This window comes from Electrona antarctica (genome assembly GCF_951216825.1).
Source record: "Electrona antarctica genome assembly, chromosome: 15".
In the NCBI taxonomy this organism is placed as follows: domain Eukaryota; kingdom Metazoa; phylum Chordata; class Actinopteri; order Myctophiformes; family Myctophidae; genus Electrona; species Electrona antarctica.
In genome coordinates, this window is record NC_136796.1 from 28,835,741 (window position 1) to 28,855,151 (window position 19,411).

The following is a 19,411-nucleotide window of genomic DNA, read 5'->3' on the forward strand; positions in this document are numbered from 1 at the left end:
CATGAATGTTGAACACTGGTATGGCTAGTGTGTTTGTTTACATATCTTGAATGCTAAGCAGGCGATTAACCTGAAAATCTCTAGCTATGTGGGCAGCTGATCAGTGGAAAGCCTTGCTGCACTAATTGCAATCAGATGAATGGGTTGAGATTGCCGTCTGTTTTGAGGTCTCACTCTCTCCTCTGTGTCTCTGTAGGAAATCACTTTGCTTACCCAGAAAAACAAACACAGTAACAAAGTAAAAGAAACAGCAGGGTATACAACACTCAACCCTGAAAGAAACAGCAGGGTATACAACACTCAACCCTAAAGAAACAGCAGGGTATACAACACTCAACCCTAAAGAAACAGCAGGGTATACAACACTCAACCCTAAAAGAAACAGCAGGGTATACAACACTCAACCCTAAAGAAACAGCAGGGTATACAACACTCAACCCTAAAGAAACAGCAGGGTATACAACACTCAACCCTAAAACAATGGTTCACTCACTCTCTAGTTCTTCCGTCTCATAGTTTGTATGGGTTGTGGAGCTGGTTTTTCCAAGATCCAAGATGGCTTCCTCGTCAAGGCTCTGAGAAGAGAGAGATAATATTTTTTATAAAAAAATAAAAAATAAACATTCAACCAAAGGTTTTAGCATGTGCATAATAATTGGCATTTGCACAACAATTGGAAATTTGCAGGTGCATAATAACTGCATTATGTGCATAATAATTAGCATATTATGTGAAAGCAAATGAACATCAGATCAAAGTAAGTAAGCATCAACACAGACCTAACATAATGAAGTGAACCTATGGCCTTGTTAATACACCCACAACAGGCAGCAATGTCTTTATTACAAATCACTCCACCTGACGAGTGGTGTAATAATCACGACGGAGCTTATCTAGCAGATAATCCGCTACTCATTTTTATTAATGAGCTGGCAAGCCTGGCATATGTGCATCTCTTACAAACTAATTAGGCTGTGCTGGAAAAAAAGATCTGTGCAAGGTAGGGTTTCATAGCAACGCCAAGAGTCACCCTACGTTACTCATAATATAAAAAGATAAAGCCTGACCTCTGTTAAATGACCGAATAAAAGTCATGAGAGCACATCCATGCACATATTATTCCACAAAATGAACAAACACTACAGATACCGAACAAATATAATTAAATACAGTTTATGTGTGCGTGTGATGCTTCGGAAGAGCCGAGATGTAACCCCCCCTAAACCAAGGGTGGCACATAGGGTGGCACATAGTAAAGGACATAGGGTCACCACAATGAGTATAGGGATCATCCTCTGGGATAGCATGAATGCGCGCAGGTTGTTTAATGACAATCTGCCCATTAGATCTTGAGATTTCTATGGCTAACAAACAGTTGACATGGTTCTGGAGACATTTTTGGGGGCCCGACTAAAGATTTTGGCTCAAGGGTGATGCTCATGGTCATGACAGGTCAGCATGTCCACTGTAACATGGAGGGATATGTGATCTGTGAGGCTGACATGGAGCTTTCATTAGAGCCGTCTCTGGTTCAGTGAAGCATGCATGGCCACCTCTTTCTACTGAGCTACTGGACCTTTCATTCCGGTGACGAGCACGTATTGTAGCCGCCTGCACTGGCCTTTCTGCATCAATGCACAGAACAATATTACTCACACACACACACACACACACACACACACACACACACACACACACACACACACACACACACACACACACACACACACACACACACACACACACACACACACACACACACACACACACACACACACACACACACACACACACACACACAGTATACATTACACATACAGACACACCAGTCATACATGCACATGCACTCTCAGCCACACACACACACATCATATAGGCTACAAAATCTATTACGGTGCACCCACCGACAAACAAACATACCGCACGCACGCACGCACACACACGCACGCACGCACACACACACACACACACACTCGCTCGCCTCCCTCCAGTACAGAAAATATCCAAACTAGAAAAAGTGCCCTTCTGGGCACAGGTGGATAGGAGTGTGTGAGATGTTTGGCAAAATGTTTAGGAGTAATATAAACATGTTTTTTTGTTTGTTTGTTTTTTGCAACAATTTTCTTCATTTTGTTGAGGAAATGCAGAGCCAGATCACTCATCTCAGATCACAATCACAATCTCTGAGGATAGAATTCTGGATGAGCAGGACATGTGCAGCATTTTGAACGAAACGGGCCACTCCTGAAAACTTTAGAAGGCAATGTTAGCCAATCAGTGTAGAATCTGATAAATACAGACTCGTCTTGATCACATGACTACAGAGATCATGTGTACCGATTTGCGTGAGATTTGGATGAAATCTGTGCGACTAACATAAGCAATGTGTTTAGCAGACATCGGCCTCATGGTGGCGCTATAACCGGCAGATGTGGATGGATGCAGGGACAATGTTTTTCCATGGCCTCTAGGGAGTGCGCATACATAAGTTGTATACAGATTGATGAAGTTATAGCTAAAAACAGGAATTGGCCTGTTATAGCGCCACCATGAGGCTGATTTGGAAAAGAATGAGTGGCATGTCGTCCTTGGCCTAGTGGAAATGTGCGTGTATCATTTCACGGAAATTGCACACTGTTTGTGATTTGTGGCATTTTGTTCGAAACGGACCAATCGTGTGAGCTTTGGAAGCCAATATTAGCCAATCAGGATGGAAGATGGGAAATTGTGCAGATCTGTGTTGATCACATGACTATGGAGATAGTGTATACCGAATTGTGTGATGTATGGATAAAATGTGTACGAGTAATCTACAGAAATGTGTTTTGCCTAAATCGGCCTCATGGTGGCGCTATAACAGGCCGTTGAGGAATATTTGGGGCAGAGGTTCGTCGTTGGCATCCATGGAGTGTGTGTGCAAAGTTTGGCATGGATCGGGCCAACGGTACCGGAGATTAGCTGATAACAGACGGACGGAAGGACGGAAGGAAGGAAGGAAGGACACACACACGGACGGAGTGCAAAACATACTCTCTCCCCATGCCTTCGGCCTGGTGGAGACAACAAGAGACATTAAGGCACAAACACACAGCACATCCTACCAACTAGGGGGGGAGAGAACACAGTATAGAGCGCTGAATTCATGTGACTGACTTCAATGACATTCAGATTTCCATCCATATATTACCATAATGAACTGCTCTCCGCACCTTGGAAGAATGAAGACTGTGTGTGTGTGTGTGTGTGTGTGTGTGTGTGTGTGTGTGTGTGTGTGTGTGTGTGTGTGTGTGTGTGTGTGTGTGTGTGTGTGTGTGTGTGTGTGTGTGTGTGTGTGTGTGTGTGTGTGCGCGTGTTGGATTTGCATTATAATAGTGTTGAGGTCGAGGAGAAATGGTTTTGAGACAAAGAAATAATCAGGGTTCTTGCAGCATGACAGCAGGTAGTATGTTTCCTCAACTGATGGTAGATTTGCTATTTTGATCAAATGTTTCACTATTTTATTATGACATCATGCCCAGAATAAGGCTATAATAGTGAATATATATACAAAGTTATACACATAAATCTGTTTGTTGTATTACAGTGAGTGTGTACCATTTCACAAATTATGATATGAGGTGTGTTTGCAACTGTGCATGTGCACAGCTCAGTGGCCTTGTGGTTAGAGTGTCCGCCCTGAGACTGGGAGGTCCGGGTTTGGTCCCCGGCCGGGTCATACCAAAGACTCTAAAAATGGGACCCAGTGCCTCCCTGCCTAGCACTCAGCATCAAGGGTTTGGGGTAAGTCCCTGTGACATACTAGCATCATGTCCAGGGGGTGTACAGGAGAATGGCTTGACAAGGCTTATACTTACTTACTTACTACTTACAAGTGCAATGCATCAGGTGTTGTTTACATTCCCCACCTCCCCACTGCCACGAACAACTTCAACACACATGATGCAACCTATCACACAGCCTCGGTCCAAAATAAACCCTGCAAATCACTGCTAATCCCCCGGGCCAAGGGAGCAGGTTGCCCATTGTACCCAGAGAGCACAGCTGTGCCGGGGGGCTGGAGAGGCCATGCCAGTAGGGGTGGAAGGATGGGGGCTCATGGGAAGGAGTGTAGCACCAGACAAAGCCAACTGAGATGTGTGGGGGAGGTGGGGGAGCAGGGAACAAAAGGTCATTATTTATCTGTCTAGCTTGGATGACACAGTAAATAAAGTAAGACGATCATTATGAATGCAAATTCTCTGCATCACTACTCGGAAAACGTATCTTTGTGACATAAACTCAAAATAGCCTGCACTTTTGAGGGTGAGGGAGGCGCCGTCAGCCAGTGCACATGTGCAACTTGTTTTGATGACGTCGTGCCATTGTAAACGGACACCAGGCACGTGCAGAAAGTGTTAGAGGGGCAGGGGATGAAATTTGCTGCCATTTTCAGGGTGCAACCCAGCACACTTTAGCTAGTGGCAGTATTATGCGTTTCTTAAGTACCAGGTCTTATTACTTAACTTAAGACCTGGAGGCGTGATCAATGCCATTTGGCTATTCTGAGTGGCCAAACAGCATTGACCACGCCTCCAGGTCTTATGTTAAGTAATAAGACCTGGTACTTAAGACACGCATAATACTGCCCGTGGTGTGTACGACATAGATTTCCAAAAAAAAAATAGTTCAACGCAAAATGCTGCGTTCAAGTTCAGGAGACTTCGGGGGAAAAAAGCAATTCTACTGAATGCTGCCTTCCGGTATGGCATGGAAAGGAGTGGCATTTGCATTTCTTTCACCATGTAGTAAATGCTGCATCCGTGGTCTGGAGATGGCAGTTGTTTTATAAAAACAACTGCCCCCTTTGACGTCTGTGTGTGCACGTCACGTCCCTGACGGACACAGTCTTATTACACAAACCCATTGGCTGCCGCTGTGTATTTATATCGGGGACCCTTCTGTGGTTGCGACTAGCGTCTGGTTTACAGGTTAGTAACATTACCAGCTATAGCGTCACAGTAGTGGAAAATGTGGCTTGGCTAAGCTCCTCCTCAATAGAGAATATGTACGATGCACCGTTCAGTTATTCCACCTCTGAACGACCTCTGAGTCTGCCATGCACTTACTCCACCATATACTATCCAGGGGGAATGGTCTACTCCACCATATACTATCCAGGGGAATGGTCTACTCCACCATATACTATCCAGGGGGAATGGTCTACTCCACCATATACTATCCAGGGGGAATGGTCTACTCCACCATATACTATCCAGGGGAATGGTCTACTCCACCATATACTATCCAGGGGAATGGTCTACTCCACCATATACTATCCAGGGGAATGGTCTACTCCACCATATACTATCCAGGGGAATGGTCTACTCCACCATATACTATCCAGGGGGAATGGTCTACTCCACCATATACTATCCAGGGGGAATGGTCTACTCCACCATATACTATCCAGGGGAATGGTCTACTCCACCATATACTATCCAGGGGAATGGTCTACTCCACCATATACTATCCAGGGGAATGGTCTACTCCACCATATACTATCCAGGGGGAATGGTCTACTCCACCATATAATATCCCGGGGGAATCCATGGGTCTATGTGACCAAGCGGGTCACAACCCAGGGCACGGAAGGACACGACACAGGCAGTTGTTCTCAAGATTCCTCTTAAGCCAGGGAATTGGTCATCAAACACTGTCTCCGTCATTAACACAATCAGTGCCGGAAGTCCTTCAAAATAGGAGCTCTGGGGGGCCGGAACAACATGGCCGCTTTTACTCGGAAACCCATGACCCGGAAACAATCCACTAAAAAAGGTTTACTTTACATAGCTAGCTTACATTGCGATCGTTTTAGTTTATACGATATATGATCCAAAAAGCGTTCATATTTTGCGGGAGAGACGGATGAGGAGCAGAAATGAAGCGCCAGTATATCGATCCATTCAACACCACGGAGAGCGCCCTGGATTAGGAGAGACGAGTCATTCTTTCCGCCGCGCTAACGGCTAAGTCAATGGTAAGCTAACATGGGGACAGAGGGGAGCATACGGTAGCCGAAAGGCGAACTGACAAATAAAAAAAGGAAATAATTCAGAATATTCTTATCTCGCCCCGTATCATTGAGGATGCGCGAGGACGTCCACAGACGTCCTACGCACCCCTCGGTTCGAGTCCCTAAGACGTTTCCAGACGTCCTATGTACAGAATGTGTTTTAACAGGACCCAAAACTAAAATGTATCAAGTCACAGTGTCCTCAATGTGAATCCTATAACCTCAACTAAACAGTCACCGTGTGACATTAAACATCCAATTCTAGCATGCAGGAATGTGGAGTATTGTGTGGCTCTGTTTGGACCCAGCCTCTCACTGCAACAGAGAACACAAGCACATTAGCTTCCTTATATACACAGCAGCTGTCCTTCATTTAATTGACACAATCTGCTGCAGGTGCGCCTGTGAGCTGGAAAAGCCAGCCCTGTCACCCCACTCACAGACACCTTGATCCCGCCCCCTGCCACAGTCTACTCCACCATATAATATCCAGGGGAATGGTCTACTCCACCATATACTATCCAGGGGAATGGTCTACTCCAATATACTATCCAGGGGAATGGTCTACTCCACCATATACTATCCAGGGGAATGGTCTACTCCACCATATAATATCCAGGGGAATGGTCTACTCCACCATATACTATCCAGGGGGAATGGTCTACTCCACCATATACTATCCAGGGGAATGGTCTACTCCACCATATACAGTCCAGGGGGAATGGTCTACTCCACCATATACTATCCAGGGGAATGGTCTACTCCACCATATACTATCCAGGGGGACTGGTCTACTCCACCATATACTATCCAGGGGAATGGTCTACTCCACCATATACTATCCAGGGGAATGGTCTACTCCACCATATACTATCCAGGGGGAATGGTCTACTCCACCATATACTATCCAGGGGGAATGGTCTACTCCACCATATACTATCCAGGGGGAATGGTCTACTCCACCATATACTATCCAGGGGAATGGTCTACTCCACCATATACTATCCAGGGGGAATGGTCTACTCCACCATATACTATCCAGGGGGAATGGTCTACTCCACCATATACTATCCAGGGGGAATGGTCTACTCCACCATATACTATCCAGGGGAATGGTCTACTCCACCATATACTATCCAGGGGAATGGTCTACTCCACCATATACTATCCAGGGGGAATGGTCTACTCCACCATATACTATCCAGGGGAATGGTCTACTCCACCATATACTATCCAGGGGGACTGGTCTACTCCACCATATACTATCCAGGGGGAATCGTCAATCGCTTCAATGTTGAAAAATGTCCATACATTGTCAAACAATTTTCAAAAATAGCAGAAATAGCAAATCTACAAGCATCAACTATGTCCACTATTTTGTAAATTTCCAAATTATTTTAAAAAAATCACACCGTGTGAACTGAGTGGTGTAAGGTTTTATATAGCATGATCAGCTGTGGTCTGACGTAATGTCTGACGTAATGAAATCATTATTATTATATAAGGTAAGGTATTATATAGCCTGATCAGCTCTGATCTGACGTAATGAAATCACACCCGGATGTGATTTCACAACTGGCCTTTTTTGTGCAGAAAAAATGAGCATGGTTGCTACGGTCATCCAGTTCACCCGGGTGTGATTTAATTACGTCAGAAATTATTTTGAACATAGCAACCATGCTCATTTTTTTCTGCACACAAAAGCCAGTTGTAGGAGTGGTTTACACCACTCAAAAATATTAAATGCGTCAGTTATTTGTCATTTCTGCACTGTGCAATTTGTGATTACGAAGCCCAAAAGGCAACCAGAAATACATTGTAACGTTCCAATATTCAATGTAAAAAACACAATTAAATCGTTAATCGCAATTACTTGTCTGACAATTCTACTCAACTAAAATGTGTAATGGTGACAGCCCTACGGCTACCGATGAGCTTCATAACTCAGACATTGAAGTGGCAACTTGCACAGACACTCGCTCGCCTAGCAACTCAATGGTCAGGTGTCTAGATTGTGGTCTAGTTATTTAAAAAGCCATGCATTTGTTTTTGCACATACACAGGACAGGACGTCGTTGAATGAACCAGAATGAGCGATCAACTGTGATGGGAATCACTCAACACTTTATTTGCCGGGGAATTTTGCATAGTAAAAGGCGCTAGAGTGCCACGCAGATGAGGCAGATTTTACTCTGAAAAGCCCTGCCTTCCGTTACCCCCAAAAACCGTCCGGGAGGCATCATTTTCCCATAGTACCAGACTACCAGTGTTGATTTCGTCGACTAAAACTAAGACGAAAAATGTTCGTGGACTACCTTTTTTCACTGACGAAAACTAAATGGAAACTGAATGAAAACTAAGCTATGATGACTAAAACTAAGACTAAATATACTAACAATTTCGTCAACAAATAAAAACTAGACTAAAATGTTAGGAAGGGAGTAGTGGACAAGAGATCCAGTATACTTCATTATAGACTTGGTTGCATGCTGAAAATAGCCGATCTACAAGCTCACAACGCAACGCATTGTGAGCTTGTAGATCTGCTATTTTCAGGAAGTGCAAAATCAGCCATTACGACGGCATCAAGGCCCGCCAAAATACATTTTAGTCGACTAAACCAGCTGATTTAGTCGACTAAAACTAGACTAATACTAAAACATTCCAGGTGACAAACTATTCAAGAGACTATGACTAAAACTAAAATAGAAATTTGCTGATAAAAACAACACTGCTTAGTACCACACGCTACCTCGTCTTATGTCTCTTTGGAAGCGTTAATAGAGGTGAATAGAGGTGCTTGCTGAAGTCAGAAACGGCCACAGAACATCGTTGTTATGATCAAAACATGGAGCGCCGTAGATTTAGAGTCATGAGCAACTTTTGTCTGCCCGTAAACAAGGAAGTGAACGGCACGCGTGAAACCAGCCTAGGATCGCTGAAGAAGTCTTAACACACAAACCGACAAAAACAGTAATAAACTCAGCGGTCACTCGATCCTGTAGGTTTAGACACTATAACATTCGAAGGATCAGACCCTTCCTCACCCAGGACTTTTCATGTTGTTCATTATCTTGGACTGAACTGGGAGAGATTATTCCCTCATGCAGACCACTGCAGAGGACAGTCCATGGAAAAAGACAAATAGAAACAAACAAGTGGAAACATTGGTCAGAGGACGTGTCCTGGGCTGAAGTTCCCAGCCAGCCAGAGATGAAGGGAATTCTAAACAGAAGCTCAACACTCAGGTCAGGAGATGGGAATGCTATAAACAGAAACTCTCCCGTCAAGTCAGGGAACAGAATATCACCTGGAGTGAGAGAACAACGGAATGGATTGATTCTACATTCAGGACAAGCCATTCCAAGCATTGGTGGCTGCACTTTTGAAGGGGAAAACTCCATCGAATTCACTGCCACAAAGCATGAGTGACACGGGATGAGTCATAGATGCCAGGCATCGATTTCTCTGTCTGTATTCTGTCCATAAATCAGTCTGAAGGGATTAATCCTAGTGTGTGGACTGTGGACTTTTTTAAACCAAGCATCTGTACCACAACTCACGGCCGGAAGTGAGAATAATCATTTACTTACAAGTCTTCATTCAGAGCAATGGGAGCTATAAATATTCATATATGCGTACATAAATCGACATGCGAGCCGTGACTCACGCGTAATGACACGTTTTCTCTAGTGCTGATTAGAGAAAACGATTGTATATAAAAACCGAATCTGCTAGACGTGAATGTGAAAAAGAACAGTTATCAACCACATGAAGCACACACCCTTAACCCAACTCGCCTCTATTTTAATAGAATTATGAGGAAAGGGATGCAGCAGGACAGTCCCTTTTCAGATGGCTTACCCAGGGGGTGAGGGGGGGGGGATGCTAGCCAGTGTTTGAGTTGTGTGAGCCGCTGCAGAATATATTTTTATATATTTTCTCAACCTGTGGATCAGGGTCCCCAAATATTTTTTAATAGCCTACCTAAAAGAAAGGAAAGAAAATAAATGAAACCGAAAGAAAATATGAAGAAAAGAAAAACAAGTGAAAATAGCTGATCAACTCAAATGATTATTTTGGGGGGCTCCCCAGTTAAAATATGATAATTTGGGGAAGGACGCCTCAACATGGGGGTCCCCAGTTTTGAGGGATTGCGGCCTGAAAAGTTTGAGAACCATTGATGTACAGCACATAATCCTGTGATGGTAAATTGGAAACTCCAAGCACCTCTCAACAGCCCCAGGGCCTCTGCTGCTGTACTGTATTCATCAGGACCACAACAACCACACTGCTGCAGTTGTGACAGAGGGCTGTCTGGCACAGTGATGCACACCAGGCATCGTTATGGGTCGACAGACGACAGTGCTTAAGTGCCCTATTGTATGAGCATTCATAACACTGAGAAGTCCTGACTAAATTATTCATAATTGACTGACAAGGCATATGAAGTAAGAGGTGATGGAAAGTCACAAGTTGGCAGAAATAACTAATGACTACATCTAAGAATACATCCGCAACAGCATTGTGTTTGGAGCTTGACAAACTGTCTGGGGGGATTGATAGCAATTAGTCTAATAACTGCCTTGACAAGGAAAATAGTGGAGTAGCTTTGACTTTAATAGGCCACGTTTACACGGCGATGGTCTGTAGACAAAACGGAGGCACAACAGTGATTAAAAGAAAAGAGAGCATGTACTGCTTTCTGTGTTCTCCCCCTCTACATATTCTCCTGGGCTGCGTCCAAATTCATTCCCTATGCCCCATTTTCTTCCCTGGCGGATCTCGAAGCTACAGATCTCGAGACAAATGATCTGTGCATTTATTTGCAATTGTTTTAAACCAAGTACTGGCTCGGCCATCGCATGACGTTAGGAGAGGAATCAGTTGCTGTAGAATATGTTTCTTCTAGTCAGTTGATTCTTCATATCCATATGAGGCGATCTGAAAAAACCCTATGGGGATTACAATGCAAATAAAAAGTACATGAACCCGCGGACCTATAGCACCCTCTACCGATATTGACGTCAGACTCTGTGCTCCCAATAGAGCGTCGCAGTCCCGCCTCCTACCCTGGACCAGGAAATTATTCTCCGTTCATTTTCCTCATAGACATTTCAGAAAGTATTTATTTAAAGACGTTTACGCCGCGGACAAAGCCAACTCGAGTCGTGACAAATCATGACAACAAACACAATTTTTTGGGCCGAACAAATAATTAGAAAGAAGAAAAAAACGGCAGGTTACAACACTTTTTTTGTTGTTTTTCTTCTTTGTAATTATTTGTTTGGTCCAAAATATTGTTTGTGTTGTCATGAGTTGTCACGACTCGAGTTGGCTTTGTCCGCGGCGTAACCGTCTTTAAATAAATACTTTAAGAAATGTCTATGGGAAAAATGCATTGGGTTTCATTTCCTGGTCCATGGTAGGGGGCGGGACTGCGACGCTCTATATAGGGAGTACTGTCCGAAATCATCACGATTACAGTCCACTAAGTCTGGATCCCCAATGATTCCCCATATGGGGAGTAGGGAGTAGGGAACAACCCTATGAATTCGAACGCAGCCCTGCTGTCCTAAATCCCAGGTCCAGCTCAGTTACAGCGTTTCCTAAACTGAAGGCATATCTGATATTATATTTTGCCGTTTTCTCTAGAGAACATTGATATCTAAACAGGGCCTTATTCTACAGTGTTGTATGTGTGTATGTTTTGCGTATTTTGCCGGCTCTCACTTTTCAATGGCCTATCAGGTTATGATAGGTTAAGGCTTGAATTGTCGCTAAGATATGGTTAGGGCAATGGTTAAGGTTAGGAAACTAGAGGTGCAGACGGGTTATAGAGTACAGTCAATGGAAATCAGTTCAAAGTACAACGATGTATGCTTGTGTTTTCTGTGGTTCTAATGGAACACTGTGGTTTGTGTTAAGATAAGTTCAAAGCTTTAAACGGTAAACAAAATGCTATGATTGAACTTATATTCAGGTGCCCCGACGGAGCAATATTACTCACTTCAACAAGCAAAATATATGCACCACATTATTTCACATCTCAGTTTACTTGAGGTCCCTCCAGACAGGCCCAGCTGTGCAAGTTTTTGTTCCAATCCCAAATTGCACCTGATGAATTCAATAATGAGTTCTTGAGCCCCTGCATACTATACCTAATCAGTGGAACAACTTAATACCAAACACGCTAGGACAAAAAACAACAATGCTGCCTGTAATCCAAACAATACCTATCAATCAATTGACTTTATTTGCCAAGAATTAGGGAGTTATAAACAGTTAATTTCAGATTTCCGTGGACAACAAATGAAATCTACAATCAAATCACTTACAGAGAGGTGGTAAGATACAATTTATACGGACAAAATTGTTTTCCAATTCAGTAGGACAAAGAAATGAGGTAGTCAGGGGACATTTACAACTGTTTTTATCATTCCGCTTGTTTCATGACTCCATTAATTAATGAGGATTTATTTACGGACACAAACACAAAGAATATGAGGTTTATGAGCCTATAGGATACAGTCACACTCCTTGAACACACACACACACACACACCCACCCACCCCTCGGCTCCACGGATGTCTTCCTCCCTCTTGCTGACTTTCACAGGACTGGTAAGCATTCATTCACGTTTCTGCCCCCTGACTAATCTGGGCTGCTGCCCAAAATGAGTGCCTGAGTGTTCTAAATCCATTCTCCCTTAAAACAACAAAACATCTCCCTGAAGCTTCAGGATGCTTGTTTTGTTATTAAATGATCATCACGGCAGTCCCCATTTTCTTCCCTCCTCCCTCCTCCTCCTCCTCCTACTCACACTCTCTCTCAGCATCCATGTCGTCTCAAAAAACAGAAAGGATGTTTTCCATTTCAAGCGACAAAGTAGTCAAGGCAAGGGGGCTTCTTCTTACCACTCTTTCAAATCTCTCCCTCTATGCTTCCATCCCTCTCTCTTTCCATACCACCCCAGGCACCCTCTCTCTTTCTCTCCATACCACCCCAGGCACCCCTTCAGATCTGCCAACCACCTGCGCTCCTCCATATAGTACACCCAGCGCTCTGCTGAGCAGCGGAAGAGCCTAAGAAAGGACGCACATTGACACACAAATGCACACACACACAACTCATTCTTTACGACTGGATAAGAGTCAGACACAGTTACAGACACATTTACAATATCTCACGTGTGTGCATATGCATCCACACACGCACATACCGTAAGCACGTGTTCTCCTTCAGCCTTTCCCTCCATTTGGGACTGGAACCTCAGCAGCAGACGTTAGCCAGTTCCTTCCACTGACCAGCTGTCTTCCCTAGGTACATGTGAGCCTGTGTCTGAGCGTGTGCGTATGTGTGAGAGAGACTGTGTGTGTGTGTGTGTGTGTGTGTGTGTGTGTGTGTGTGTGTGTGTGTGACTGTGTGTGTGTGTGTGTGAGTGAGAGACAATGTGCGTCTGCGTCTGAGCTGGGTTCTAGCAAGAGATACTAGAGTGGTCGTCTGTCTGTCTGTCTGTCTGTCTGTCTGTCTGTCTGTCCGTCGCCTCTGCCTCAGCTCATCTGTTCATACAGAGAGATACTAGTGGTCGTCTGTCTGTCCGTCGCCTCGCCTCTGTTCATACAGAGAGAGGGAGAAAGACTGAGACAGCACAGAGATAAAAAGGGGGAACAGAGAGGGGGAGAGAGAGAGCTGCTTTAAAACAGACCAGCTTAGCTCTACCCTGCCAGTCCGCTCTTTACTCAACAGCCAATCCCTGCTACCATGAATATTTTATTCAACCAGTGAAGAGCTCTCTCTCTCTCTCCCCTCTCTCTCTCTCTCTCTCAGAGGACGTCCACACTTGGAGGACGCACAAATACTCACCCACTGAGGTATTCAGGTCATACATACAACAAGGGCTCGGCCCCCCAATACACGCATACAGATAAATAGAAACACGTGTCTTGTAGATAGTCATTCTACACAGGCGGGTGCAGTGCACTGTGAAGGACAGACGGCAAGTCGTATTCATTAGGAGCCTGCATGTCCGTCTTTCATTCTCTTGACATGTCATGATCCGTATCACAGCCTCAAGGTCAGCCACGTCTTTCGGCGTCCAGTAATCCCTCACTTAGTGATGACTCATCACCCCCTCCTCTCCATGACTTTTTTTCTTGAACCTGTATTTTTCCAGGTGCTCCACGACAAAGTGTCCTCCTCAATTGTGGGGGCGTGGTGTGGGCAAAATTTCAGCATCAAGTCAACATAAAAGACAAAGACAATATAGAGCAACATATTCTAATAAAGTGGTCAGCGAAACCAAAGAAGATGGTCATTTGTTTACTCAAGGACACGCTGTGGCAGTGTGGAATCCATGCCTTGGATACCCACCATGCACAGGACGCTCCGTCTATGTCTATGACTCTATGTACGTCAACAGCATCTCAACAACTATCCTACCACCGCACATCGTTACATTAACCACCACTGAAACTGTTATTGCTGTAATAAAGCTGAGCCATAAAACATTGCCTCAACAACTCATCTGGGATATATTATGTGGATGAAATCAAATGAGAAGGGTGCCATCTAATGGATGAAGCTATATTTAGCACAAACACCTGGCAAAGTAACCATACCATAGATCCGAGTCCCAGGGCTATTGAAGCAGGATTTGGGGTTAGTCGTGTAAACTTAGGGGCCGACCACACTGGACACGTCAGCCTCCGTGCAGGGCGTCTTTTTGCAATGGTTATCATCAATTTGACTGTGAATTATTTAATTGTGTCAACTTGTGTACACGCGCTCAAGTATATGAGCACGGAATGTGTGTTTGTGTGTGTATGGGCACGGAATGTGCTCAGCTGATTGGCAGAGCACGGAATGTGACGTATGATGATGTATGATGATAAGAGCGCCCCTCACTTCACACAGGGTGTGATTTCTTTATCTAGCAGATAAGCACTCCTCCAGATCATTGCAGATCATTGCATGGGTTGATTGGTCTGGCTTCCAGGCTAGGGTTAAGAGGTGAACAGACAGGATTGTTCTTCTCATCTCTAGACTAGGAGCAGGCAACAATCACTGGCACACTGGTGTAAGTGTGAGAAGGATGATGTTTGGTTAAAAATAAACTATTTAAAAAAATGTGAGAAGTCCCTCACATTTGTATGTAAATTACATCCTGATCCTGCACATAATTCTACATTCATTAAAACTCTGAAATCTGACTTGTGTGACCAGGGACAGGGAGGGACCTGACCTATAAAGACAGATAAGTTGTTGTTATTATGCTGCAAACACCACCCCTTTCTAAATTGGGAAATCCTTACAGAGTTGATAACCACATTTGTGTGACCCTTTCATAGTAAAGGCCTCAGGATGAGAACACTGATTATGTTGGCTTAAAACGGGACTAATCAACATTTATTCAATAGAGAGAGAGAGAGAGAGAGAGAGAGAGAGAGAGAAAGAGAAAGAGAAAGAGAAAGAGAGAGAGAGAGATTAAATGGAAACTGAGCTACATTTCCTAAGCGCCTGCTCACTAACTGTACCAAGACATCAGAGACACATACTTCTGACAGATTGCAATCACCCAAACAGCATTTGAAAACATGACCAACAAAAAACTATCTGCTGTACAACAACAATGTAACAACACAGCAGCAAGATTCGTGAGCTGCTGTGACAGGACAATGATGTCAAATGGAACACAATTGTGTGTATTCCTGGCATTTCCTGTACCGTCTTCATCGAGTAATCTCGGTACAAAGAAAGAAACACTTACGGACACAAACACAAAGAATAAGAGGTTTGACACACACACACACACACACACACACACACACACACACACACACACACACACACACACACACACACACACACACACACACACACACACACACACACACACACACACACACACACACACACACACACACACACACACACACACACACACACACACACACACACACACACACACACACACACACACACACACACACACACACCCCCCTGTTCCTTCAGTAATCACAGTGCGTGGTTGAACCACTTGATACAAAAAATCTAATCAATTCCTCTGGTAACATAACTATTGTTTGAAGTTGATTGGGGTCAGAACACAGCAAACTAATAAATATCTGAGGGGTGAACGACGTCAGGGCAGAAATCAGGGTGGCCTGATTGAAGTGAGTTTTTCTTGCTCACGAGAATGTACAATTACAATTTAGGCATTTAGCAGACACTCTTAATCCGGAGTGACTGACAGTAAGGCCTCATTCACACGTATCAAACACCAATCAAGCAAATGTTTGGTCGTTTTTTTGTTTTTATGGGCCACCACAATGCTTTTCCAATGGGAGTCACATGGTTTGACCAAACATTTTTGTTTGATGGTGGGGAGGGGCAGAACACCACCAGCAATCAGCAATCAAACACAAATGTTTGGTCGTCAAACCATGTGACTCCCATTGGAAAAGCATCGTGGTGGCCTAAAAAAAACAAAAATATGACCAAACATTTGTTTGATTGCGTTTGATACGTGTGAATGAGGCCTAAGCAAGAACAACACATGGTAATACATCAATGTATTTGATTTGATTTTTTAAGTAGCGAAGAGGTTTATTTCTGAAGGAACAGGGAGACCTGTCTTGCGTGTATTTGTTCATGTGTGAGTGTGAGTATCGTCGTGCGCAGTTGTGCACGTGCACGCGTGTGGTGTGTCGACGTCGTGCACACACGCATGTGTGCGTGTGTGTGGACACGTGCATGTATACTATGTGTGCATGCGTGATGCGAGTTGTTTACACCCCTAGTTAGTTTGATAATCTCATTATGATGATAATTTCTGCCATATTATAATCATGCATCTCTAGCTCAAGGCCTCAAGCCAAAAACGAGATGGAAGTTGATGGGAAAAAAGCCTTATTTGGCCAAACAAAGGAGCAAAAAACTGAGAAGAAGTTCAAGAGAATCCATGTTCTTACTGTATAGGTTCAATAAATACTTGCTTGTGTTTCTAAAGTAATTCTAGCCAGGTAGCCAACGAGAATGCACGACACAGCCTATAAGCTTCTTCCAGAACCAGTTTAGCAGTGAGAGATAGCTTACAGCTATATGAGCAAACACTGACTATATGATAGAAACACAGCGGAATGCTGTGCTGGTCCTTCTATATACAGTATGTCAATAAAAATAACTCACAAGGACATTTTGGTTTGTTTTTGTTGAACTGATGTCAGATAAGTGCATGGTACACTCTCTCCACATCCTTCCCCTAACAATACCACTTCCATGGATACTTCCTCCATTTTCAACCTTATCTTCATATAGCAGGTCCTCACGAATGATGCTCATTATAAGATGGCATGGCACAATTTATGTCTACTGTCACAGTACGCTGTGACAGTAGACCCCCCCCCCGCTATTAATTTCAGTGGCGTTTTGAAGCACCCGGAAGAACAGTCTACGTCCGCACTATTTCGATTTGGGCACCAACATTTGGTTTGGTGCCCAAAATGCGGAAGTGCAAACGCGCTCAACATTAAAGCCCAGCTGCACAGGGTTTCCTCATCATAACTCCACGGGTCCGTCTGCAGTCCCTCCTCTTAACACTAGGGCCGAGTGCTTCAACGTTGGAGAAACCATGCAAGGCACCAACCAGCACATCAGGAGCAATTTGGGGTTCAGTGTCTTGCTCAAGGACACTTTGACACTCTGGGGGAGCCCGGGTTCGAACAGGAAACCTTGCGGTTACCATCCAGCCACTCTACCCCTGAGCCACCGCTGCCCACGGAAAGGGGGAGAGAGAGAGAGGCAAAGGCAGTCGGGCTCGGGAGTCGAACCCGCGGCTTTAACAAAAGTCTGAGCCTGTTGACTGCCGGACTACTAGTTCTCTTTTCTCATAATACGAAGATGGCAGTGTTACCAATAGAAAATAGACCTACTTTCATACATGTTTCTGTGAAGGACCGACAAAGGAACTCCAGGGCAGGGTGGTACACAATGGCTAACATTTATCATACTCTCAATAGTGGCCACTTAAAAGCTTATGGTCTGAAACTTCACGTCACACTGCATAATATTAAGTTAATTTTGTAGGAAAACCTCTGCCCTACAGAGGCTGGATTGTATCGTACGTTAACAAACAAGCTCTCCTTTGTGCAGTCATTAGCATATAGGCTGCTGTAGCGATGAAGCCTCCATTGTGAAAGGTTGAATGCTATGCCATTAGTTCTACAAAAGGGGCTCAATCGATTTAATGAACCATTCAAAGAAAATGTCATAACGCTGGTGAAGGTTTTAAGACGATGTTTGTTTTTTACTCTACGGCCGCTAAAGAAACACTATTGGAAAATGGGAAAGACTATTTTATTATCAACTATTTTAATCAACCTTTTCCCTCCCCAATTCCTGTCACTACCAACCCCTACTATTTGTCTGATGATGATGTAGAGTAGACAACCAAACCAACTTTGATAAACATTCTTTTGACCCGACAGTAGGTGCGGTTCCATTAAGCCTTTGCGAAAAAAGGAAGCGTATGTTCATTAAGTCGAAAAAAGAAAAGCGAATTGTCCGTGTTTCCATTAAACTGATAAAATGCGCATATGACATAAGTTCATTAAATATGCAGTAGTTGGCACTGTTTAGCCAGTAAAGTGAGGCTCATGTAAAGTAGGCTATAGTCCTAATCCATGTTCACACCATTGATTTAGGGATTTGATGGGCTTTCTTTACAGTCAAAGAACGATTTGTTGTGTAATGCTTGTCTTTATATATTCGGGGCACATGTAGCCTATATGTCGCGGGACTCGATTGGAGCATACTGGTCGTTTATACTGTAAATGGATTGCAGCTGCAAACAGTTGTGAATAACTTGTTTCATCGGCTATATAGCCTATAGCCTACACGTTTAGGTTGCTTATCTTATGCAATGAATATAAATATATAAGAATAGAGGAAGCGTATGCATGGATCGAAATCGAATAGCCTGCAGGGACCCGGCAGCTATATATAAAAGTTTAGTCTACTACGCTACTCGTAGTCCACGTGTGTGTGTGTGTGTGTGTGTGTGTGTGTCTTGCATCCATACAGTAGCGATCCAGATATCAAAATGATCGGATCGCCCCGATCAACTCGGGAGGATTCAGACTTCATAAGGGAACTCCACTGCCTCCCCATCGTTTTTTATCTTATTTTCCAACTGTTCAAAAGCAATATAATGCGAGTTCAATGCTTTCTAATTAAAAACCTTTTCCGCAAGTGTTTCCATACACTATTTGCGCATTTCCCTTTTTTCGAAAAAGCCTAAATCCGCAACCTCCAAGCGAAAAAGTGTTTTTGCGAAAAATGGAGACTTATTCGCATATT

General features: G+C 43.8%; 1 protein-coding gene across 2 annotated transcripts in view; it reads right to left on the reverse strand.

The window, feature by feature from the left end:
• Positions 1 to 19,411, reverse strand: part of LOC306938357 (sodium bicarbonate cotransporter 3-like) — an 84,524-nt gene that overhangs the window by 55,882 nt on the left and 9,231 nt on the right. For both annotated transcript variants that reach the window (XM_079522488.1, XM_079522489.1), the window contains exon 2: positions 494 to 575. In XM_079522488.1, the coding sequence (XP_079378614.1) occupies positions 494 to 575 (82 nt within the window). The remainder of the gene's footprint in view (positions 1 to 493; positions 576 to 19,411) is intronic.